At 40.4% G+C, this 25827-nt stretch overlaps 3 protein-coding genes across 4 annotated transcripts; 2 read left to right on the top strand and 1 right to left on the bottom strand.

Annotated features, from left to right (window-relative positions):
• Positions 1–237: 237 nt before the first annotated feature.
• On the top strand, positions 238–3804 carry LOC310999125 (uncharacterized protein). The gene is made up of 6 exons (XM_083989449.1): positions 238–277; positions 1391–1469; positions 1875–1905; positions 2177–2353; positions 2447–2556; positions 3738–3804. The coding sequence occupies exons 1-6, from the start codon at positions 247–249 to the stop codon at positions 3796–3798; spliced, it is 489 nt and encodes a 162-aa protein (XP_083845575.1). The 5' UTR covers positions 238–246; the 3' UTR covers positions 3799–3804.
• Positions 3805–4200: 396 nt separating this feature from the next.
• hpn (hepsin) lies at positions 4201–19990 on the bottom strand. 2 transcript variants are annotated; one of them, XM_083990190.1, is made up of 14 exons: positions 19853–19990; positions 19564–19643; positions 18676–18808; positions 12525–12632; positions 12297–12338; positions 11029–11158; positions 10817–10936; positions 10594–10634; positions 9281–9446; positions 8742–8932; positions 7859–7954; positions 7472–7614; positions 7169–7333; positions 4201–6590 (listed from the first exon to the last, which is right to left on the bottom strand). In XM_083990190.1, the coding sequence occupies exons 3-14, from the start codon at positions 18710–18712 to the stop codon at positions 6546–6548; spliced, it is 1284 nt and encodes a 427-aa protein (XP_083846316.1). In that variant the 5' UTR covers positions 18713–18808; positions 19564–19643; positions 19853–19990; the 3' UTR covers positions 4201–6545. The 2 variants fall into 2 exon arrangements, with proteins under 2 accessions (XP_083846316.1, XP_083846315.1); XM_083990189.1 differs by having other exon boundaries at positions 19564–19982.
• Positions 19991–20372: 382 nt separating this feature from the next.
• On the top strand, positions 20373–25469 carry LOC310999921 (cell adhesion molecule CEACAM6-like). The gene is made up of 8 exons (XM_083990529.1): positions 20373–20588; positions 21130–21272; positions 21483–21565; positions 21678–21883; positions 23212–23475; positions 23841–24152; positions 24315–24417; positions 24888–25469. Exons 1-8 carry the CDS (start codon positions 20534–20536, stop codon positions 24949–24951), a joined length of 1230 nt encoding a protein of 409 aa, XP_083846655.1. The 5' UTR covers positions 20373–20533; the 3' UTR covers positions 24952–25469.
• The last annotated feature ends 358 nt before the right edge of the window (positions 25470–25827 follow it).

The raw sequence follows: 25827 nt of genomic DNA on the forward strand, positions 1-25827 counted from the left end.
ATGGATCCACCACAGGTTGCCGAGGGCGACAGTGTGAACCTGACCTGCAGCAGTGTGGCGAACCCTGCAGCGGTCAGCTACACCTGGTACAAGAAGACGGACGATCCCAGCTCCAGCTCCAACACCAGCACCGTGCTGCAGGTGGGATCAGGACAGGTGCTGTCTCTTCCCTCTATGGACGCGTCTCACATTGGACTTTACATCTGCCAGGCCGGGAACAGTGTCGGGGAGAGCAACTCAACGGAGATGCTGCTGACCATGAAGAGCAAGGAGCTTGGTGTGTGACGCTTTAAATTAAAATGAATCATTATGGGTTAGGGCAGAGGTCTTCAACGTTTTTCAGGCTAAGGACCCCCAAACTGATGGAGAGACGGAGCAGGGACCCACTACTAACTTAGAAAATTGTGTAAAACCTTGTTATTGTGCATTCAAGACTAAGGTATTCAGATAATACAAAGGTTCATATATTCAAGTTTTTTCTAAACGTGTAAAGGTACAGTGAGTAGGGGGCCGTCCTCTGCCATATGTAAACAGATTCTCTTAACAGATACCAATGCCAGTATCAACTATGTCTGTTAACTGCATGATAGTCATGCAGACAAGCTACAGTATTCAAATTGACGTTTTTATCTGAAACATAAATGTGGACACATTGCCTATACTCAACCAAAAACTCCACAACCCTCCTGCAACAGCTCCAAGTACCCCCTAGGGTCACGGACCCCCTGTTGAAGACCTCTGGGTTAGGTTTTTTTTTTTTCCGACATGTTAATTGAATCAGACTTCATCACACACAATTTCAGTTACACAATACAAGCAACATGACCGAAAAGGAAAACGGAAGAAGCATAAAGCTTATCAGATCCCGCCCTGATTACCATTCAGAGTACATTAATTTCATTATACATACATACATACAATTTTTCTTTTTTAGCATACGTGATACAACAGCAGAGCTGCGGTCTGGACTCCAGACAACCAGTCCAGAATAACGTTAAACCCCTTTCTCTAGGTTTAAATCAATTTATAATTGTCTAGAATAGAGTTTCGTATTTCTGTTTTCAAAGCCCACAAGTTTCTAGTTTGTTCCACAGTTTGACACCAGTGACTGAGATAGAAAAGGATTTTAGCGTAGTTCTCACTCTCCTCTGCTTAAATAACATATTTCCTCTCAGATTGTGTGCCACTTCTCTGTCTATGAAAAAACCATGTAAGTTACTGTATGCGGAAGGTCCCTGTTTGCGGCCCTGTACATAATTTGCAGAGTTTTATAGTTTATTAAAGTCGTGTAGTTTGAGTATTTTTTAGAAATGGTTTTAAAGTGGCATGGAAGCAGAAGTGTGAATTTCTCCCTACGGTAATCTAACCTGACTGTGTTGTTCCTCCTCAGGCATCCGGTTCCTCCCAGTTTTAGCCGGAGTTGGTGCCGTTGTATTTGTGGCTCTTGTCATACTTTTGATCCTGTTCTGGTGAGTCAAAATGTTACAAAGCATCTTGCCTAATTTTTTTTTTTTTACTTTTAGCATCTTTGAGTTGTGTCAACACCTATTTTTCCACATGATGCATAACTTTTGATGATGTTTGTGGTCATGGCATCATGTGTGTATATGCGTCATCTTGAATTTCTGCCCTGTTACCACATTGAACTCCCTTAGTTTTAAGACGTGACTTTTGCTCACCTCTAACAACTGACGATCAGTAAATGTGAGTCAAGGTGCTGTGTTTCCCAATGTTACAGAATAGCTTCTCAGACACGGCTGAGCCGCAAGGTTGAGCAACAACTCACTGTTCTCCCCGAGTGTGGTAACATGTGTAATTTTTTTTGTATTGCCTCGCTGAGTTATTTTGGTTTTTCTCTGTCTTTTATTTGACAGGAGGAAACACAGAACCTGTGCAAAGGAAAAAGTGAGTACATCCAACAAAAATCATTAATGAACTGACCTGATTGAACTCATAGACATTAAACAAGTAATAGTTTTAATCAGATTTTCAGTTCCTGTTCGTCGTCAAATTTCCAAGAAAACATTTGAAGACGTGAATGTTTTTTTTTCCTCTTTTCTACATTGATTTTTTTATTTCTTCTAACCGTATGCTGTTTCACAGTAGAACGCTTTTTAAGTACCCAAAGTGCAGCTGTGGAAAAAACCCTAACTGAGTTTTGTTACTTCCTCTCCAGGAGACTGCGTTGGACTCCAGGCTCAGTGGAAGAGGTTCGAGCTCCTCAGCCAATGAAAATCAGCCGAACACTGTTTATGCCAACATCCACACATTCCAGCCTAATCCTCCACTTGTTCCTGCTGCTGCTGCTGGCACGGCCTCTGGTTCACAGAGGAAATCCCACCATGGACATAATGTAAATATGATGCACACGTGTTACTGTAATGTTCCAATGCAAATGACGTAAATTGAGATTAGGAAAAGACGTCCTGATCTTCTTTGCCTTCAGTTCCAGACTTCTTATGAAGCCGACGTTACCTACTCAGCAGTGACCATCAAACCTCGAAACCAGAAACTGCAGCATCACGTGAACAGCAGCACAGCGACTCAAGACTCCAGGTGAGTTCACCGTTTACACACTGGTCACTGCATCACTGAATCTTTTTATTCATGTTCAGTCAAGTTTGACCTGCTGACCTTTAGTTACTGCACATGTTGACCAGACAGGATTTTACAGTAACTGAGGTCATGACTTCTTATTCCTCTCCAATATAAAACAACTAAACCACTGAAGATATTTTTGACTCGAATGACTTTCTTATTTCACTTCCTCATCACCGGCATCTTTTCACTGATTTCATAACGACTGAAACTGAGTTACCTTCACATGGAAATACCAATAAATCTTTCAGTTGTGTTCTCTGTAAAGCTTTATCTTCCTGCAAAGCCTATAATAAGCATAATACATCATAGAGCATTTTATAATTATAGTAATTTTATAGTTATTTTTTATAATGTCAAGTATTACAATAGAGTTACAATGCTCTATAATGTGTTATGCTTATTGTTATAAAGTCTCATGATGATTTACGAGTGTTTATAATACAATACAATAAAACTTTATTGTCCACCATTGTGGAAAATTGCCTTCGGCTCACCATAAGAGATATACGTGTTTCATTAAAAACACAGTTAAATACTAAATACTAAAAAATTAAGAAAACAGTTGAAACACAGAGAAACAAAAAAAAGCAATGATAGTTATCACGTTTATAAGCCAATTATAACACATTATACTACCGGTATATCTATAATGCATTATCGATGTGGGCATTGTCAGCGAGTTACTAACAATTATAACATATTATAATACCTGACCTTATAAGTCATGATAAAATGCTTTATAGTGTGTTATGATTATTGTTATAAAGCATTATGGTCATATAACTATAGTTATACAGTGCTATAACTGCATTATAACTCATAAGTATGGTTATAATGCGTTATAGAGATAAGCGTCAAATAAAGTGTTACCAAGATGTTTTATTTAGTTTAAAATACCATTATAAACATGTGTAAAATGTGTTACCAGGATTTTAACTCTGTCTCTGGTCATTTGAATATAGCACCCACTATTCCCAGGAAATATTATTTCAGATGACATGACCTCTGTGTCAGATGATGACGACAATACCAAACTTGACAGAGGCGATGATGATGATGTGGTGCAGCGTGTCAGAGCTGCTGGATAGGGATAGGCACAGGAACACTCAACACCAACACCAACATTTTCTCCTCAGGTCCGGAGCAGGAGACAACAGCGACTCTGTGATCTACGCTACTGTGGCTAAACCCAGATGATCCAAATCTTTATACAAGATTCTGTAACTTGTTTTTGATAAAGAAAATAAGTTATTCATGTGTAAGCTAAGTACGGTACTTAAGTTGAAAATAAGTATATGCACATTCCTTTTTTACACATTTTTATGTATTTATAAATATCCCCTTAACTTTATCCATGTATTTTTGAATATTTTTTATACATACACATTTTGGAAAATATTTATGACTGTGTCTTTGTGTTTTAGTTTGTGTTTTTTTTTTTTTTTTACTATAGTTTTGTGTATAGTATTGTGGGCTAATGTGTATTTATAATAAACCAATGAAAATACTGAACATCTGATTTTTGACTTTGTGTTGTGTGTAGGACAGTGTAGGTATAAAGAATAAATCAGATATTAGCACATAACGACTGTGGGCGAGTCGTTTTTAATTAGGACTTTATTTCAATGCAACAATTTCCATTTTACAATATTAATTTCTCTTGTACACATCATAATTCCTGTAGATGTACAGACTGTATATTCACTTTATTTCAGGTGGTGGGAAACAGTGGTGTGTAGTGTGCTCTGCATTTACTGCTCACATCCCATTATTTATTTTTTAGGCCTCATGCAGGACACAGATTCAGTGAAAGACCCAGGTACTCACAGGTAAAGTCTGTGTAGTATGTAGTGACAGATATATTTGATGAGAACATGATTTATGCTGTTATTGCACTGTGTTAATATCTGTAGATCACCTGTAACATGTCTGATAACAACATCTATATAAAGAAGAAACTGACTAATATTTACAAAACAAAGCAAAATACTGATTTGAATATGGTAAAGACAGAACTTGTGTGAATAATTAGTTATGTTAAAGTCCAGCTACTGCACATCAAATGCATGGCATGTATCACACACACACAGATGAGTTTAATTACAACATGAGAGTTTTATCTGTCTGGTAATGTTTCATAATGAAGCTGATCGGCCACAATCACTCGTGTGTTACTGACATCTGCGTTTGCCAGTGACTCTGTGTTGCATAATGTGAAAGTACTGCATGTGCCGAGGGTTACACAAGGCCTTTACTGATATTATTTCAAACCACCAGCACAGTCTGCTCTCGCTGTGGCAAGAAGTCTGGGACTGTACAAAGTGACTAATGTGGAACTAGTAGATAAAACCTCCAGATTTAAGTCTGTTGTCGTACTGTATGAATCCTTGTAATTACATCTGGAACACTGAGGACGAACCTGAGTCTTTACAAGTCTTGTTTCACCTTGACATTACACTGGTTATTTCTGACATCACATCTGGTAACATTGCAGAAGTATGAAGCTAAAAAAAAAGGAAGAAAAACATATACAAAATTGGACAATCCAGTGTGATGTCTGATAGTTCACTTTTGGCCCTTTCCTTAAAATTCCACTTCATCATCAAGTCTTTCCGAATGAGTTTGAAACGTGATGTCTCTTTCAGAGCTCTGTTTGTTTTTCTGCATAGATACAAGTCACAGTTCAAACTTGGACGGTAAATTTTTGTTATTCAGGCTCTGAGCTTCAGCACATTCAATCTGAACTAAAATGCTTCATTCAAAAGTAAAGTGCCAAGGTTCAGTTTTAATTTGAGAGGATTAAGACCTCTATAAAGTGTGGAGATGTACTGTAGCCCTCTATACAAGACGCCAATATTTAAGGGGATCAATTGTAATTGGACAGATACACATGAGGGCCAAACATCACATCTAATACTTTGTATTAAATCTATAGCTGAAGTCTCAGTCCATAGACATCAGTGTCTCTGCAGTTTCCTTCTCTTTGTCTTTAGTCTGGTCTTCACCATGTAGACGACAGCTCAGTCAGATTGAGATCAGATGACTGACTCAGCCGGTCAAGGATATTTAAAGATATGTATGACCTCTGCTTTCATCCTGTTGCCTCTGTCAGCACTGAAATCATCAATAAATGTCAGTGTGCCAGTCCCATTGGCTGCATTACAGGTCTGAGCCGTCACACAACCATAACCATGTCTGACAGATCAGGCTGTTCCTCTTTTTTTCTCTCCACGATTTTGGCTCCAGTCGTGAAGTCTTGTCCTTAGCATCCACCTACGTCCTGGAGAGCATTTTTGACCTCCTGTCCAGCCAAAAAGGACATTTTCTTCACCATACAATTAATTTTCTCATTCGCAACACTTGTGCTCCTTTTTCCACCGGGTTGTTTGCCATCTTCTAATTTGTCCATGCTTTATAAAGAGTTCCCACTACTATCAATGTCTCTGATCGATTTTTCTCTTCTCTCCTCATACTGACATCATCTCAATCTAAAAGGAAACTCTCAACTCTCACTCAACTCTGAGCCATGTGTGCATGAACTAACATTGAAACATCTTTGTGTGTCTGCCCAATCACTTTTGAACCTCGCAATTTGGGCAGTGCATTAAAATGGTAATATGTCCGACATAGTTTGACTTCTATATTGATGCATTAGAGCTTAGACTTAATTGTAAGACCTACTATTTTATTTCAGATAGAGTGTGCTGAAGCGAAGAGCCCAAAGAACAAAAACAGGGTGGCAGGGACCGTCTTTGTTAAGGAGTATGACATTGGTATCATTTAACAAAGGGGAATCATGGATAAAACCCTCAGTAAAACATTTTAGGTAAGAAGAGGAATCTAGACCGCGATACTGCTGTCTATCCCTCGTTGTAACGCTCCCCACTGACACCTACAGGATCTGTCCGTAGTGTCACCCAGCTGTAGAAAAAGTAGTGGTGCTCTCATGTCCTGCCCATTTTGTGAACCCCTGGTGTGTTGTGATAAACCTAGAGGAGAGGGATGAGAACAGAAATGGTCTAACACATGTGTAATGCGTGTAACACATTGGGATTACATTGTTCTGTTGAAGCTTTAACTCCAGTCTTGAAACATTAATGTCATTTTAATTGAAGGCCTCTGACTTGTTTGGGCGTTCGTTGGTGTAACGTGACATTTTGTTTCCGTTATTTAATCATCACGTGCTTTGAGTGTGTGGGTGTCAGGAAATCCTCGTTTGGCTGCTACTGATCATTCTGTTTTCCATGCTGGATATAAATATTTTGCCATGCCGCATACTTTGGCTTTTACTGTGTTACAGCTAATAAATCTGTGCTTGATCTTAAAAAGCGACCTGAATTTTTCATTGGACATCTCACAACTCGAATATTAACATTAATATTAAACAAAATGTCCAAGGTGAGTGGTTTATTGCTGACTTGAATGTTGGAGGAAGCATTTGTAGTACCATATTTAACAAGCCTTAGTTCATAAAATAAAAAAAAATCTTTTGCTTTTTCATGGCCTTGTGAGCCACGTTGTGACGGAAATGGCACCACGATACAGTACAACGATCCCAGTCTCTCACCCTCATGGCAGTGGATATCCAGGGCAGAAAGCGGGACACCCGGGTGTAGACCCCAGGTTTCTTTGGCATGGCACAGCCTGTTCCCCAGCTCACCACCCCCAGCAGACGATATCGACTGGTCTTAGAGAAACAGTCCTCGGCCACAAATTGGCCGCCGCTGTCTCCCTGTAGCCACATGTGGCAGTAAATGTTTACGCAAATAATCAAACAAGCAGGTAGATATGCTCTGGGTGCACATGCAGTAGGTGTCAGATTATAGATAGAAACGTAGAGAAGAAGACATAAACAAAGGCACACTCTGACCTGGCAGGCATCGATGCCTCCTTTTTCATAACCAGCACAGAACATACTGGTGGTGATCTGATTGTCGTAGTAATCAGGAGCGTTACACACAGCGTCACTGATGATGGGCACGTTCGCTTCCTGGAGAACATCTGCTAGATGACCTATAAACATATCAACAACAGCTTAAAACAACACTATAGAGGGTTTACAGTACACATTAATATATCGGCTACTATTGCAACAGTTTGGACTCATTAACAAATAACGTTTACCTCTCTATGTATTTATCAAGATCGACATGCAAACTGGAAATGTTGGTTGATACATACAGTATAAATACAAAACAACTGCTAGAAAGCAAATGGGTGATAGAAAAGATGGTCATGGGACCAGTGACTGACTCACCGTAGTATTCAACATTTCCCCAGCCTGTAACTGTTCCCATCTGTCCGTCTATCAGTCTCTGACCGTATACTGGCAGGCAAATAGGCTGAATGTATTCTACACACAAATATATGAATTTAGATGGAAGAAAACATACACAATGATACTGCACCATCAAAGAACATCACTTCATCTGAAACTACTGCAAGACAAGAGGTGGAGGTAAATATCTTTGATCTATGAAACACACACTTCTTCACTTCACTATAAACAGATGTGTATGTAACTGTGAAGATAAATGATGAATGAGTTCTAGTCTGTAAACTGAGGCCTTGAGGCGGCCGTTCTTACCATGTACAGCATTATTTAATTCACTAAAATGTATGTTTCAGTTATGTTCACAATACACATTTCTTCTGATTTTAGCAACAACAGTAAAATAGCACATCAGACCATTATTCATATTCATCCATCGATCCGTCCATTTCATGTGCTGTCATTGTAATAATGAGCATCAAACACTAGATGTCAGACAAAACCCTCTGAAACACTGTCTCTACAGTAGTGGGTCTGTTCACAGTTACTTCTGCAGACAGATTGTGTAAATCACAGTTGCATTCCTCATCATCTTTTCCATTCAGCAGATTAATAGTAAGTAAAGACTGCTGCAGCCTCATTGTCGCTCTCTTATCACTGTGGAGTATTAAAAAAAGATCTGACATAAAAGTAGCTTCAGTTGATAAGATCATTTCTCCTTTGTCTCAAAGAAACAGGAACCAAGAAACCTAAAACAGGCTTATTACCATAACGTCCGTCTCTCTCTGTCTCTGTCTGGCTGCGTCTTGTCTCTAACCATTGTCACATTGCAATCAAATGCTTGGGTGTGTGCTTTTGTGTGTCGTACCATTGAAAGTGAGCGGTTGGGTGAGAGCCAAAACAGCGATGTCCCTGCTGTTGTCATCGATGTTAGGATCTACAAAGGGCAGGTAGCTGCTGTGGTAAACGATGGTCTTCACCTCCGCCACGTTGGCGTTGACCGGTTTATTGTAAATGGAGCCCAGCAGCACACGCCAGCGGTTCACAAAGCGGTGCCGCCTGGCATGGAAAGTGTGACAGAGGAAGAAGCAACTATGTCTTAGAAGCTTTTTAAATGTTCACATACACACACACACACACACACACACACACGCCACTTAAACCAGAGCTGGAGCGACACGGTTTTACCACAACAATCTGATGAAATTAAAATGATTCTTCCTGTGTCGTACTGAAAACTACATACGTATAAAGAAAAAAATAATAAATACATTTTTACTTTCATATGATGGTTACATGAAACCATTATTTTCTATTAATCAATATTAATAATTAAAAGCCAGTTAATTCAGTTTCTTATGCATCTCTAGCCGTTGTTCCTGTATTAAATGAAGCTCTGTCACTTACTCAGGAAAGCAGTGAGCTGCAGAGACGATCCAGCGGTTTGAGATGATGGATCCTCCACATTTATGGACTCCGTCGTACTGCAGGCTGACCTGCCAAGGCCAGCTGCCCGGCCTGGCGTCCACGCCACCAACTATACGGTCTGCTGCAAAACTGCGCCTGCCACAGTCTGCCAAGGAGACAGAGGAAGGGGGGAGATGAAGAGGAAAAGAGGTGGGACATGAAATACGGGTAGGTGAAAGATTAAACATGTGCAGACAACAAAAACTTTTAAAGAGTGAGTTAAACGTATAATATTGAGGACATAGAAATCAAGTGTGACCAAGCACAAACTGTAAGGTAATTTATTGTCATTTCATTCAGACTTGAAATGCTGTTTCTCACCAGCTTCTGACAGTGTAAATCAAAACAGCAATAAAGAGAAATTCAATGGGCTTTATGCACAGCTCCACTACTTCCTGAAATAAGCCAGCTCCCCTTTATTTCCTGTCTTACATAATTGGACCAACTGATTAATCCAGGTATGTCTGACCTCACAACAATGGTTAGGCACACCTGGATTAATCAGTTGGTCCAATTATGTAAAACAGGAAATGAAGGAGCTGGTTTATATCAGGAAGTAGTGGAGCTGTGCATAAAGCCCATTCAAAAAAGAAATACATTAAAAAACAATACAATAAAAAAAAACACAGTAGTATCAAGTGCTTGAACATAGACATACTTCAGCAGCAGTTCTCATGGAGAGGGTAGATGTGACTGTGTGTGTGTGCTTATTGCATATATGCGTACAAAACTGTATGGTATACTGAATATATACTGAATGATGGTGACATGATAGCCTGTTGCATGTGTGAGAGTGTCAGCGTGTGCATGTAGCTGTGTGTGGACAAAAGACACATGGGGACAGAGTACAACAACAACAAGAAGCCTGGGAGTCACCACCATGTCTATTTGGGGAGTGCAGTAGAAGCCTGTGATGGATAATCATGGTATAAAATACAACTGTTGTTTCAGGGAGTTCAGTATCATTGCAAATAATCTCATTCAAATCCACCAGCTGCAGTTTCAAATTCATCGCAAGCATCTTCTGGTTTCACTATGAGTTTCTTGGAGGACTGTCCAGAGGGGGGACAGGGGGACAGACCTCCTGCCTGAGTGCTGCAGTTTTTCTCAGGTAAAGAGAAAAAAAAAAAAAAATAGTAAAAGTGTAAGGCAGTAGAAGTAGAAGAGGAGGGGTGCGTGTGTGTAAGACATCGGTGTAAAGTGTGTCAGTGTGTCAGACTGAACAAGAGCATCTCACTGAGCTCACATCTCACCTTGGCACAGCAGTGTGAGAACCTCCCTGCTCTCACAGTCACTGAAACACAAACACATGCGGAGTGAGTCACGGCAAACATTCAACTTTCTGTTCGGCCTCTCTGTCTGTTGCCAACTGAGTAGATCCAGGTGGATGAGCAACAGAGAGGACAGTGTGCTACAAGGTCACACCGCTGTAAGACGGGTGCAGGATTAAACAGATAGCTGGCTGTTTGTTGTTACCATGGGAACAGCGAGTCCTTAATTTTCTTGCCGTGGCTGAGCTCTTCCTGTCTGACGCAGAAGAACTCTCCTCCGTCTCCGCTGGCCTCCGGCACGGACGTGACCGAGTAATTCACCACGCTGAAACACAAACACACAAACACACATTAGTTCTGTTACAGCACCACACTCACAGTGAGTAACACTGGGATGTAACTGCAACAACGTCTTACCTGATGAAACCAACTTCTTCACAGCTGATGCTAGCGAGCAGTTCATTGGCGGAGGACGAACACACCTGACGCCACCTCCTCTGGGCCGAGTCAAACACTCTGAGACGCTGGTCGGCAGAGCTGACCTGGACTGCAGGGGGATGGCATGAGTTTACTTTTTTTGTTCTTTTCTAACTATGAACTGTAATTTTTTTTTTTTTATCAGTCCAGGGGCAATTATTTGTTAATGACCTGATCTTATTGAGCAACAGGCGACCTAGAATTTAATCAGACCACACGTGTAACTGCCTCTCACTCTTAAAGCATTTTGTTGTGTCAAATTTGGTATTTTAATTTGATGGACTTGAATCCTAAAGACACAGATAATCATGAGATTGTCTGTTTATTAAGGTTTAATACCGCCCTTGTAAGTTTTAGAAGAAAATCAATCAAGGTGAAGAAAATACTACATCCATACCCTACTTAATCCCTACACAAATATCATTGTGTCCTATTTAAATAGTTATATATGTTGTTTTGGTACAGTATATGTCAAAAACGTGATGTGGAGAGAGGTGTTGTCAAAGGTTTCTGTGACCTAGCCTGGCAGCACTGCCGAGACATTTATTCTCTTCTAAATCTTTTGAGTGAGACAAACCCTCGCTGTTCTAACCAATCGTCTTACAAATTAGGAAGCTCACTGAAGATTCACTGCAGCCATGCTACATCTAGTCAGTAAGTGTTTGTTTGGCCTGTAATGAAGTGTTGATAGATGATGTGCTCTCGGAAAATGCAACTATGATGGAAACAATGACACAGACACCAACAGTCACTCCCTGATCGGGTCTTATGTGCCTCTGTGAAAGCAACAAGGACAATGAATTACTGTAAGAGTGTTATCTTGTTGTTTTTCCCTCCAGCGGTTGCTTAGTTAAATTCTGCATTTGAACACCACAGCTGCCTTTACTGTTAATCTGTCACAGTATTTTCTTTGCAAAAAAATCAGCTGTGTTTCAGCTGTGATAGTATGGACAGAGACTGTTTCTGTCACAAAGCTAAAACTGTCTTTTGGATGGTCATTGTTTTTGTTTGACATGGCACTTTTATAATGGTAACAATGTAGATGTAACTAATATTTACTGTAATAGAGTTTCCTTTCAAATCTTATTCTCGTGCTGACACCTTGAGTTGCAATACTTACACATTGCAGACAACAAGAGTACACTAAGATCCAGGGGATACTAGATGTTAAATAAACTGAAAATGACTGAAAACACCAACATACTTACCATCATACAGTCCTGTGTCTTCCTCCATTGTGCAATATGTAACTACAGAAGGGCAATAAAAAACCTTTAAGTCAGTGCATCATATAATAACACATAGAAAAAACTGAATAGAACACGGGGAAAGAAACGTAAAGAAACATGAGCACCTTGAAATATCAATAACAATGGATGACAGTGATCAAATGTTAGAGAAAAATTGAGTATGTGTGTATGAGATAGTGGTCTAACCTACGGCCCAAACGGCTGCTCCAACAGCTCCCAAGATCATCAGTGTCACACACACCCCGATCACTCGGCAGGGGGTCAACACACAGGTTAGCGAGATTCCCTTGGTCCCTGCAGAGACACACACACACAAACTTCTGTATGGACTAATTTGACAGTACAGTATGTATACAATGAGCAGCTCTTTAACACTTTAACATTGGAGAGAACAAAAGTAATCTGTGTTGCAAGTATGCATGGAGATATCTGTCAAAATAAAAGACAGGAACACTTCAAACATCTGGTTTGTGGTCTGGGCTCATCTTTTGGACTCAACCACCTAACAGCAAACATCAGCCAAACGACCAGTTTCAGCTCAGTGTCCCAGTGTGAAGGGGCATGCAGCACATTTTCCTGGCACTGTCAGAAAAGTACAAATGACACCGATTCGATCAATAGTCTAAAGTCTAGCATTTCTCCACAAACGCAAGAACAAACTCTTAAACTAGGATATAGTGCCATGTCTGTCCCGCGTGCACATGCAGTCTGTGTGAGCACATGCATGCCTTGTTTTCAGTGAGTGTCCCTTTGTGCCCTGTTATCCTCTGCTCTGAGCAGAGTTTGTCAACTTGACCCACAGCTTTGAGTTGATACACATTTTTCATTGCGGACAAGTAATGGGATGAAAAACACAGGTGTAATCATTAACATTCATAAATCCTGTCAGCTGTGCCAGTGCCAGTGTCACAGTGGTATTATGCACTTACAGAGCTAAAATTAGCCTTGCACTGTGGTTGTGCTGTTCCCTGTTCACTGAGATTTCATTACTGGGCTTCTCTTTTGTGATATATTTAAATGTTACGGACTGGAATGATTTATGTTAAGGGTTTGCCTGCTTATCACATAACACAGCTGGGCTCATTTCACTTCCCATCATCAAACGTTTTACACAAACACATGATTATCATCGCTGATATCAAAGTAAGAGCAACGATGCAGACAAAAGCAGGAGGCTGGGGTTACATCTCTTGACACACTGGACACAATAAATCAGAGCAGAAAGCTGTAAATCTTGACTATTTAATTAGTGGGGGCATTAACTGTTTCCCATTGGCTCTGTTCAAATATCACTGTGGTCACCAACCACAACAGTACATCAATGAAAACACCCCCAAAATGATTGTGTTGATAAAAGGCCATGCACATCCTCTCAGGTATTTGAGTTATCATGGCTGATTAGACCTCTGCTCAGGTGGAGATCTGATTCATAAGTCACCAAAGTCCAAACACCCATTAAAATAATAAAGGCATGAGCTGTCTGACCCCTGATGGAAAACACATGGGTGTGTGCATCACCTGCAGTAGCTGTCATGGCGAACTGATGAACAACAGTAGTCAACAAAAACCTCTGTGGTTAAAGGGATAGTTCAACATTTAGGCAAATTGGCCCATTGTCATAATCCCTATAGTTTTAGGAATATGTTTGTTACCTTTAATTGTCGGTGACTGAGTTGTTTTCGAGGCAAATGCAGAGACTACTTGCCGAAAACGGGAACGTGCAGTTTTGCATGAATTTACCTCGAAAACAACTCCATCTCATAACCTTCTGTTATTATCTCATAGTGTGGTGAATGTGCAGCTCACGAATTGTCCACCAGAGCGTTTTGGAGTTGTTGGATTGTGTATTTGATGAGTTTGATGAGGGAAACCAAGAATTCCCATGAGCCTCCGTAGCGTAGCTCTGAGCAGCTCGCGGCCCTGCTCCGCCGTTCTAAAAATAGCTTGCACCGGCAATTAAAGGTAACAAACCTACTGCTATGACTATAGGGATTATGGCAATGGGCCAATTTGCTAAAATGTTGAACTATCCCTTTAAGAAACAACAATGTAAACCAACATGAACTCCTGAATGAGAGACCAAACCAACCCCATCTCTCAACACAGCTGGATGTTGGAGAGCTTTAAAATATTTACGGGTCAAATGTCGATTAGATTGAGCTTTGGTGTGAAGCAAAGAAGACAGGTGAGTTCATGTGTCTCACCATCTTACATATAGACATGGACATGAGACAAATTGTGTTCAGAGTGCGCTGTAACAGTCAGGTGCATCAAACAAATTGGTCATTTTAATTTGGAGACATTTTGGTTTATACAAGCAGGAAAAAATGCAAGTGTTGCTAAAAAGTAAATCATGAGTTGGTGAACAAAACATGAAGCAGACATTATTTATTTGCTATTTATGTCTGTGCTTTTGCTTCTGTGACAAAAAACAACTATGAGGAGGGGATTTAAATCAAGAATTTCAGACATTAATTACTGGGTATTTACAGCCTCTACCAATACAATGAAGACTGTGATGGCAATACTATCTGTGTTTGTGCAGGTGCATATATAGCCTACTAAAAGCACATGTCTTCCCTATCAACTCAGAAAAAAACCTATTGAATGCCCAGTTTCCTTCCTGTCTTTGTCTCTCTCCTTTCTCACACATCTATCTTCCTCATTTTCTTCAAATGTAAATGTTCACAGGGATGGAGCTCAATCTTTTAAGATAGGAGGCGGAGAACAGTAACAGTCACAATCTGCTCTTTAGTTTGTAAGTCCTGGAGTCTTGATCGGTGGACATAAAATAACGTAGACTGGCATGGATCCAGTATTGTACACAACCATTGACACTGCTTGGTCCCTCAGTTGTTGTAAGGAAATGTGATAGCTGCAGAGGCCTGACAGCTTCAGTCACCTCAGCTCAGCCTTCTTCTCATTTATCTCCTTGTGTCTGCTTCCTCTATCTACGCTACAACCTTCTTCCCTTGGCTCGGCTGCCCCTACCTGTCCCTTCGACTGGAACATTTTCAGGGAAACTCCCACACTTCGTTTCCCCTCCTCTCTACCCATCTCCCTCATACCTCCGCTCCCCTCTTTGTGCCTCATGTTTGGTCATCCCCCCCCCCCCCCCCCCCCTCCATACCTGCCCCTGCTTCCCCTCCCTTCCTCAGACTTCAGCAGCATGATAATGGTCGTATTGTCCCTTCGATGGCGCCACAGTGGGGACTCAGCGGGACGTGGAGAAAATTCACATAGATTATAGTGAAAAACATAAATATCTGAAGAAAGCATATATTCAATCAGCATCACACAAACATTAGACAGTGGTTACCAGGACATAGCCCAAAGTTTCCTCCACACACCTTGTTCTCAAACTCCTTTCTTCCCCGGTCCCTCCTGCCCCCACACAGCAGGACAGAACAAGACCTCTATTGTGTCCATTTCTACCTGAGACCTTCTCCTGTGTATATGTGTGTCTGAATTTATGTGTCAGCAGGCAGCATTCCTCTGGGAGTACTCGACTGGTATAGTTGATAGCCAAATTTGGATGACAATCGAGAAGGTCACATACTGTACAATGTAGAGTATGAGAAAAAGCTGGTGTCACATACTGACAATACTATATGTCAGACTTTGTCAAAGCTTAAAAACAGCAAAATGACCAAAACCTAATTCATAGGAAACAAAAAGAAAAGAGGAAGACAAGTGTAGCGCATGACTGATGATGATCATGAACATACATATGCATTCTTGTCTTGGATGGCTGAAGGTTATTCATAGGTTATCCAGCAGTTTATTGTTATTTATTCGAAACATTATTCATAATAAGTATCCTACAGATCTTTTTAATCAGATTGGTTATAATGCTGATGTTCACCACTACAGTACCAGAGCTTCAACTCAAGGTCTACTTGCATTACCACGACCAAGAACTAATTCAATGAAAAGCACTGTTGTATATAGAGGCATTTCGTTATGGAATACTCTTCATTTAAATATTAGGACCATTCCCAGTAAAAAAGCATTTAAGAAACATGTAAAGTCACTTTTTAGACTTAAGAGTTAATCTTTCATGTTATCATTTTGAGAACTTTCTCTTTCTTTCCCTTTTTCTTTCTTTTTATTGTAACTGGATCTGTGTATGTTTTGTAACTTGATCTGTGTATTGTTATTTTATTTTATTATTTTGAGAACTATCTTTTTCTTTTCCTTTATCCTTTCTTTTATTGTAACTGGATCTGTGAATGTTTTGTAACTGGATCTGTGTATTATTATTTTATTTTGTACTTTTGAAAAGGACCCCAGGAAGACTAGCCTGGCGTTTGTTCGTCGGCTAATGGGGATCCTCAATAAACAATAAACAATAAACAATAAACAATACACATCGATATAAATATTTCATAATTCACCAGTTACTGTATCTTATATCTGAATTTTGGGATTATTTCTATCGTTGTTTATGAGTCATTCGACCGCCAGTGGCAAAGACTAAGTGAGTCATTTCTAGTTTACTGTGGGAGGATGTTGGGAGGGATGCCCTGAGCTTAGCCTATACGACACGCCCACGTCAGTGTAGATGAAAAGAAGCAGCTGTGTACCAGATGAGCTGGCCTTCACCATACCACAGTGGAGTGGATACAATGAAAACTCCTTCTGTTTTAAAACAGCAACGACTTCTCAAACGTCCCATAAGTCGATTACTGTGGGACGGTATCACACAGTCAAACAGAGACAACTGTGTTTTATGTAGGTGTGGCAACAGGGTGAAGCAGATGTAGACCCCACATACACAGAGATGAAGACACAGATTAAACTATGACTCATGCTCGTAGCTGTTGTCAAGGTGGAAAACTAAAAATAAACACAATCATACCGTGCAGTAAATATTCAGCTAATTAGGGAAAAAAAAGAGTGTTTGTGTGAGTGTCTGCGAGTCTGTACCCGTTCAGATTTGCAACAGTGAATTAGTGTCTCACAATAAGCTTTCTTCTGAAAATGTCAGTTGTCCCACCTAAACCACACCACATGGGCCACTCCTTGACTAGACTGTGTTTTCCATGTAATTACACACGCGCACCCACTACAACACAGCCTGATTCTTTGCATCTGGGTGGACTCCCTTCAGTCAGACATCAGAAGCTGTGAAAACCAGGCGTCTCGCTGGCCACGTTCACGTTCAGACGAGGAAAGTCACAGTGCGACGAGGAGGCAGTGACCAACAGGACCTTATGAACAACTTTCAACTAAAGGGAGACTACCTACTGCTTCACTGAGCCAGCGCTCGGTTTGCTTCTGCAATGCCAGGTGGGTACTTAAACTGTTGTCTAGTAGGGTTTTTTTTTTAATTTACTGCATTGTCTCTATAAAGTTTTATTGTCTCAATTATCAAAAAAAAAAAAAAAAGAATCTGATATCAGTCCAGAAAGTTGAGTTCAGCTAGCAAAGGTTTTAAAGACACAACGAGAAAATATGGTCGCCATATTTCTGTTCGTGTCACTGACAGTTGTAAATACTGAAACACGTGCGTTCTGGCAACAGCAAAACACAGCAGATAATCTTATCTTTCCTTTCATAAAAATCATCATATAATTGGCTGTAAACTCATTCAGAGCCATAAAGCTGAAAAACATTTGGCCAACATTTGCATCAGTGCTTCACAGCCAGTGCCAACTAACAGCAGGACAGATGTGGGATCTCTGTTTTCATGTCAATGTTTGGGGTTTCACTGATGCTGCTGGGAGTGAGATGCTGTAAGGTAAGAGGGCTTCATATTGGCAGCGAGGTGGGTACAGTGTTGGTTAATGACTGCCAGGGGAGCATGTTGTTATTACTGTGGATATCACATGTTGCAGTTGAGTTCAGTTGGTTTACATCTCATGTAAAGGACTGCAGTTATTTCCACTTACTGTATCAACATCACTATCACATTTTTCCTTGGTTAGGAGGACTTTGTCTCATTGGATGAAATATATATATACATTACAACCACTCAAAGTAAATGTTTTTCAAGCTGACAGACAAAAATAAATTAGAAGAACATCAGAGAGACAGCCAGCCAACTTCAAACAAATCTGTTAATGGTTAACTATCAAGTGGACTGATGTCTGGTCCCAAACACACAGAGCACGCAGCATGAGCTGTAGTGTGTGTGTGTGTGTGTGTGTGTGTGTGTGTGTGTGTGTGTGTGTGTGTGTGTGTGTGTGTGTGTGTGTGTGTGTGTGTGTGTGTGTGTGTGTGTGTGTGTGTGTGTGTGTGTGTGTGTGTGTGTGTGTGTGTGTGTGTCTGTGTGTGTGTGCAGGTGTAGGGAGGAGTAGGAATAAGTAAGAACAACAGTAAAATGTAAACTCACCCATCTTCCCATCTGTTACGACCTTTTCGGCATACATCTCTGTATCGTGTGAGGCAGGGGGCAGCAGTGGATGATGGTCTATCTACCTTCCTTCTCCTTCTCAGCTCCTCAGGGCAGGTGTAAACCCTTTGGCCTGCAATAATGAGGGGAAATAATATGTTTAGTTTTTTGCAATACAATAAAATGACATGAGGGAGGCTACTTTCACCACCTAGACAGTATCATATTTCATTATAAAATGAATCCCACAAACAATATAACCTATGAACATGATTGATACAGATCTGAAGTGTAAGGACCCAGTGAGGGTCAACTAACACACTCTCATTGTGTAACGTTTTATGTCTGAGTTGAAACTGACTGACTGACAATGAAAATACAAAAATGTTCAGTAATTAGAGGAAATGACATTGGTTATATAATGTAAACAAGTTTCTAGTCCAGAATCAGATACATTAAAACAGTTACAAGACTTTCTGCCCTGTAAGCAGAGGGATGTTGCCTATAAAGCATTTTTAAAGGGAGTGAGTCGACTGAAGTCCTTCGGAGGGTTTTGTCCTTTCTCTCAGTAAAAGCTATTACATATAAAAAGCCATTATAGCCATCAGATGTCTGATATGTATCACTGTATTCCTAGTATCAGACTAACTTAAACTCGAGGTTTTGGGACAGGGATGGATTTAAAGGACTTGAAATGATGATTAATTTTAGATAAGCCAATTGAATATTTCAAAAACTGCTTTTAAGTGTCAGTGGCACAGTTTATAGCCTGTTTATAATCAGTTAATCACAGTAAAAATGAGACTAGTAGCTAATACTTTCTTTTCAGAGTTAGCATATAGGACACACTGATGAAATCCACAAGTCACCTAACAGAAACTGACTCACCTGTCTGTTCCTGCAGCAGGTGGAGGCTTGGCCTTGAAAAAAACGTTATCTTCTTCTTCTTTGTAAATCGCCTTCAAATCCTTTTTTTTTTTTAAGAAAGAAAAAAAAAACTTAAAGACAAGCGACAGTGCTGTTAACCCGCCACTGCAGGTAAATCCCAGTTTTCAGTAAATCCTCTGTTTCCTCTCTTCACAGGTTACTGACCCCAAACAAAGAAGAAAAAGACAGAGAAGTTTCCAGCGACAATTTTGACTTTCTTTCTTTCTTTTTTTTAATCAACCAAACCCACCTGCACTAGTCGCTTCTAATAGGCAAAAGAGAAACATTTGGAAGACGAGCTGAAGCTGAGCGAGTTAGTGAAAGTTTATCCGGAGTTCGTCGGTGCGTGTGTGTGTGTCTGTGTGTGTGTGTTTAGTCGACTCGTCCTGTGAGCGGTCAGCTGCGGCAGCCTGGAGGGGCGCGAGTGACGTCATAGCAAGCCCCTGATTGGACAAACGCGGCACGAGGGCTCTTGAGGCTGTCTGATGACCCCTGCACACCTGCACAGGTGAACCCAATGATGCGCATTGACCTATAAGTGGCGAAGAGGAAGGAGCTGATTGAATATAGAGGTTAATCTGAGGTTACAGTGCTCTCATACAACTGAGTCAGCAACATTAGGAGTCCCCCCCCAACAACTTACACACATTTATGTTGAGGAACTTCCCTTTGTATGACTTTACATGAAGGCCCAGTCGTCACGACACTTCCTCGCTTACAGAGAGAATAAAAAAGGAAGCAAGAGTGTTTATTCTGAGAGAGAGACACACACACACACACACAGAACAGTGACTAAAGCACGTAAGCCAAGAGCAGAGGAAGGTAGACTGGTGGTGGACCAGGCAGCAGCTGGGCCGAGGATTCACAGGAGGAGAGCTGAAGGCCAGAAGACCCCGACAAAACAAAACAGCAAGAGCAGGAGGAGAAGAAAATGGGTGGAAAAGTAACACAGAGCTGCTGGCTGCTCCTCATGTTCTCTCTGAAGGGTGAGTTCATACAAGTATCACCGGCATTCATGATGGACAAGGTGACGAGGAGCAGTTGATTCAACATCTGCCTGTAGTGACCAAAATTAAGTATTAAGCTCAAAAGTTTATTGTGAGGGTGACAACAACAATCGTAAGACAGCCACAAAAACCTGGAGAATTAACTTATCTTCAGTAGGAGTCATATTAGTCTGCATTTGTCTTTCAAACCTGTCTTAATGGAAATCTCCCAGATGACAATGAATGTAATAGGCTTGTCACTGAACTCATTTATTTCCAATTATATCAAGTGAAAAAAAAATGCAATGTTGAAAATGAACCATTTTTGTGGTAAATATAAGAATAGAAACTAAAAGTGTTATATAGGTTTAAAAGGTGACTTTGTTTTCACAGGATTATGTAGTTTTAGTATAAAAATAATAATACAGGGAGTAAACACATTAACATCACTGTTATTCTGTAAAATCACAGTACAGATAGTTTTTTTTGTTGATAAATTCAAATGTGGAAAGTTTTTCATTTCTAACATTTTGCCCTTCAGGTATTCTTGCTGGTGATTGGTCAGTTCAGCTCCCTTCCAGTCCTATCTGTGCTGTGATTGGTTCTTCGGTGGTTCTCCCTTGTTCCTATGACTACCCCCAAAGTCCTAATGAAACCAGCGGAGGGGTGCAGCTCTCTGCTCAGGTAATTCAATAAAGAGGCCTTTGTTTGCCGGTGCAGTGTGTCAAGCACTGTGTCCACTACTCTGTACCAGAATGAAAGGATATCAGCAAATATCGGTGGTTTATAATGAATAAATGAAATAAACTATGGTTTTAAGTGTGCAATCAAAGAGATCCAAGTGTCAAGGTAAATGCTGAATCTACTGTTTAAATCCCTATTGGTCTCTATTAGGGTGGAGGAGGTGAAGAAGGACAACAGTACAAAGTGTTGTCTGAGATGTGGTGTCTTGAAGACAGCCGCTGTATCACCCCACGGTAAAAAGAAGCTCACACAAGTCCAGACCTGTAATTAAAGAGGAAGTAACAGCACAGAGATAAGACACAAAAAATACTGATTACTCTATATACATCTGTTTGTCTGTGTCAGGTATGTGTTCCACAGCGCTGGTATTTTCCAGGATCCATCGTACCAGAGCCGGGCGCAGTACCTGGGACAACCTGGGACAAAGAACTGTTCACTGAGGATTTCTAATCTCACTCAGTCAGACAGTGGAAATTACGTGTTTTACCTCATCACCAGCCATCCGACAGAGAAGATGCCAGAGCAGAGAGGCATACAGCTACTGGTGGCAGGTGGGGATATTTCATTTACTATCACAAATATTAACAGAGGCCATCACCACACCATCAGCAGCAGATCACAGTCACCAATCAATACCTCAAGTAAACTGAAATATAAAGCAACATTAAAATGCAACAACACTTGTCCACAGCTGAACATGACATTACTGGTGAGCTTACGTGAGTGTAACAGTCCACACCCAACAGTGATGGTGTGTGTGGTCAAGAACTGGATGACTTGTAATGTACACATTACTTGTCATACAGAGTTATACTGAGAATAGGTTTGAATAGATGATGTCCTCCTAGTTTTATATCTGCATGCATGCTACAATAAAAATGATCTTTAGCGCAGGTACTGATAAAAGCCCTTTGGATCAAAGCCCCAGCTTGGTGTTTACAGCTATTTGATTTATCGAAGAAGAAAAAAAAACAGGAAATATCAGAGTTGTGCATGACCAGATGTCAACTGTTGATGTTTTGCACAAGTAGCCTATAACCTGCTTCCTCTGAGCAACGCTTTGTTTTACATGTGCTATTACTGAAAAGTAGAACTGAAACTAACAACTGTCTGGAAATAGATCTTGTATCAAATTAGTGTGATGTGATAATTTGGCGTCATGTCAAAGGACAGGTTCTTCTTTTCAATAAAATTTTACTTTGATGCCAAATTATTTTCAGAACCAATCCTGGGGGACAAACTTTGGCTTTAACTTAGATTTTTAGCGGATGTAGAAGAAAAGGGGATGTGGAGCAATTTAAGGTCGTGCAAAAAGCAACAACCTCATTGTGTGCCTGTGGCTGGGTAGTTACAGATGATTTTGTTTCACCACAAGATATTCTTAGGCAATTATTGAGACACAGCCACGTGACGTGATATTTTTGTTGTTGTCTGGTTGCTCTTTGTTTCCACACTGCGTCACTTGCTCTTGGTGATTTATAATCCCCCAAAGGCCAGAATTTGTTATTTCACAGTCTACTGATGCCCTTGTTATCACAAACCATGACCCACATTGGCAGATTTCAATATGTTTACACCTGTTTTATACCTGTTAGTCTTATATTTGATTATTTTAAGCCAAGCATATAGAATTTGTAAATGTACAAATGTTCAATGATTTATACCCACCAGTTTGGTCGAGAGACACAACAAAATGAAAATGTAACCTAGTAGAAACTCTTCAAAAGTCCATTATCTACATATCTATACACATACACTTAGTGAATGACAGAGAGAGCCGAGGGATAATGAAAACTACGAGAGAGAAAAAGTACAAACACAGTTGAACTTTGTGTACTTTGAACACAGGGGAGTAATCTAAGCTCATGTTTTTCTCCAGACTCTTCCAGTGCAGTCAAAGCATTAATGAGTCCCCCCAGTGGCATTACTGAGGGTGGGGTCGTACGTCTGGCCTGCTGCGGCCCGTCAGCCAGTTCACAGTCTCGTTTCACATGGATCAGACAAAACGGCGCCACCTCAAGACACGAAGGACGGGTGTGGAGCATCAGTGAAGTTACCTCTGAGGACTCTGGGAGCTACTACTGTCAGATGCAGACCGGAGACAACGTGGAGACCTCAGCGATGCTGGACATGGATGTAGAGTGTAAGTTCAGTTTAATCATGTTTTGAATTCTGAATATTTTAAATGTCAAGAAAAAAATGTGTTGCAATCCTTTGTACAAATACAATTCATTCATTCACATCAGTCAATCAATTCATTTGTTTACATGGAAGTTTAACAACCAAAGAGAAACAAGAAAGTGAAGACAGAAAGGGAAGATTGGTTTACTGCTTTGCCTAATAGTTAAAGTTAAGCAAATTGCCGTGGACAGAGAAGTCCTTCTCCGTCATTACTCAGTCAGAGTGTCTTCATGGCTGGATGAAGAAACTTCCCCATGCAGTTAGTTAATTGGGTGGAAACCCGAAAGGGTCTTACCAGTAAATGACTCTCATCTCCTTTCTGTCTAGATGCTCCTCGAAACACAACCATCTCAGTCTCTCCTGCTGGAGAGCCACAGAGTGCGCTTCCTGTGACTCTGACCTGCAGCAGTGACGCCAACCCACCTGTCCACGCGTACACCTGGTACCAGGGTCCAGCGTGTCTCCCGTCAACGGACAGAAGCTTCCATCAAGCGCGACAATCTCTGGCCACTCTCACGGGAAGAGGCTTCACGCTCAGCAGCGTCAACGTCACTGCTGGGAACGCCGGACAGCACTGCTGTGTAGCACGCAACAGACATGGATCACAGACCGAGGTTGTGACACTCACAGACTCCAGTGGTAGGTGATAAAGAGCCTTTTTGTTTTTTTTCTCCACAGCAGTGCAGAAAATATTACCAGATAATTAATGATCTTTATTGTGTCTGTAGATCTCTGTCCAGGTTGAAGATTTAAAACACTGATGAGACTGTTTGACCTACTGTGCTTCTCTGTCTCTTGCAGCAAGTGCCCCATCCAAGTCTGCAAGGAGCAAAATGATTCTTATCGGCATTACCATCGGTGTCCTAGTGCTCATTTTAGTTGTGATTATCGTTCTTATGACAAGGTGAGTTCTGTGCTCCAATACTATCTATATATATATATATATATATATATATATATATATATATATATATATATATATATATATATATATATATATATATATATATATATATATATATATATATATATATATACTGTATATATAGTATAGTATATATGTATTTGATCCATCAGTCTTTGATCTTCAGGAATCCTCAGAGCTCCAGTCATCTGATCTGAATATACATAAAATAATTAGATTAAAAAACTTTTGATAAGCTTTTGTAATAAAAAAACATTTCATATTTGCCAAAGGAGTCAGTTTATGACACACTACAAGATAATATTACCAAACTCACTGAATTTGGTTACTTACCCAATTCAGTTATTTGTTATAATTCAAGAAAAGTAGATCAAGATTCTTTTAAACGCCATAAATGTCAATGTTTTTTGTTGTTGTTGTTGATGTTGAGCCATTGTCTGTCCTCACAGGAAACAGAAGACATCCCGACGCCAGTCATACGCCCTAACTTCAACAACTGCCACAGACCTTTAAGGACTCAGACAGACCGGGACTTTTTACTCTGTACAGTCAAATCTACAACTCCCTGATCGAGGACAGCAGGAAACCTTTTTTAATATTTTTCCCAAGTAGCCTCAGACACTCCTGTGCATTTATCCTCACACCTCATGTTGCTGAGTGAACTGAGTGAACCCCTGTAACACAAGCAGACACCTTCACAGTAAACAGGCTATTGCACATTTCAGCCTCTTTGGCCATGTGATTGAAGTGATGTACCCAGATGGAGGAAAACTCTCAAGGCTTAGTGGTGACATTGAGCACAGAGTGAGAACCTGGGGACCATACAGTGTAAAGGACATTACTCTCTGACACTGGAAACAGTCGCTCCTGGGTTTTAATGCAGTGAGCTGAACAGAGAGTTTGGACTTATGCACCATAACCACAGGAAACAGTGTTGGAATATACAGTATTTCTTCTGTTGACTCTTTGTTATTCGATCATCTGCTCCAAGTGCGTTTGTGTTGTAGCATTAACTAAATTCTTCAAGAACTCTTCAGGGAAAAAGTATTTATTATAAAATAAAGAAAATTTGATGTGTTGTTGGTTATAATGCTAACAGGTGTAAATTTGAATGCCAACTTGCCAAGTAATTTGTTCATTACATCTGAAGACCACAGATGGCATCCACATTTACTACTTACTTACAAAAAGAATTGTTTAAAGCAACAGCCAGTGACAGAAAACACCAAAGCAGCTAATATTGAAAACGTGTCAATGATTAATGACGGAAAATGCAGTCGTAAGTAAGACCCAATTAAAAACTGTTAGCAGTTACTGTGTGGTTCTGGGTAAATTCTTCAGTGAGATAAGTCAAGGACAGATCCTGACCAGAGCCTGCATGTGGAAGTG

This window comes from Trachurus trachurus (assembly GCF_905171665.1).
Source record: "Trachurus trachurus genome assembly, chromosome: 16".
NCBI lineage: Eukaryota > Metazoa > Chordata > Actinopteri > Carangiformes > Carangidae > Trachurus > Trachurus trachurus.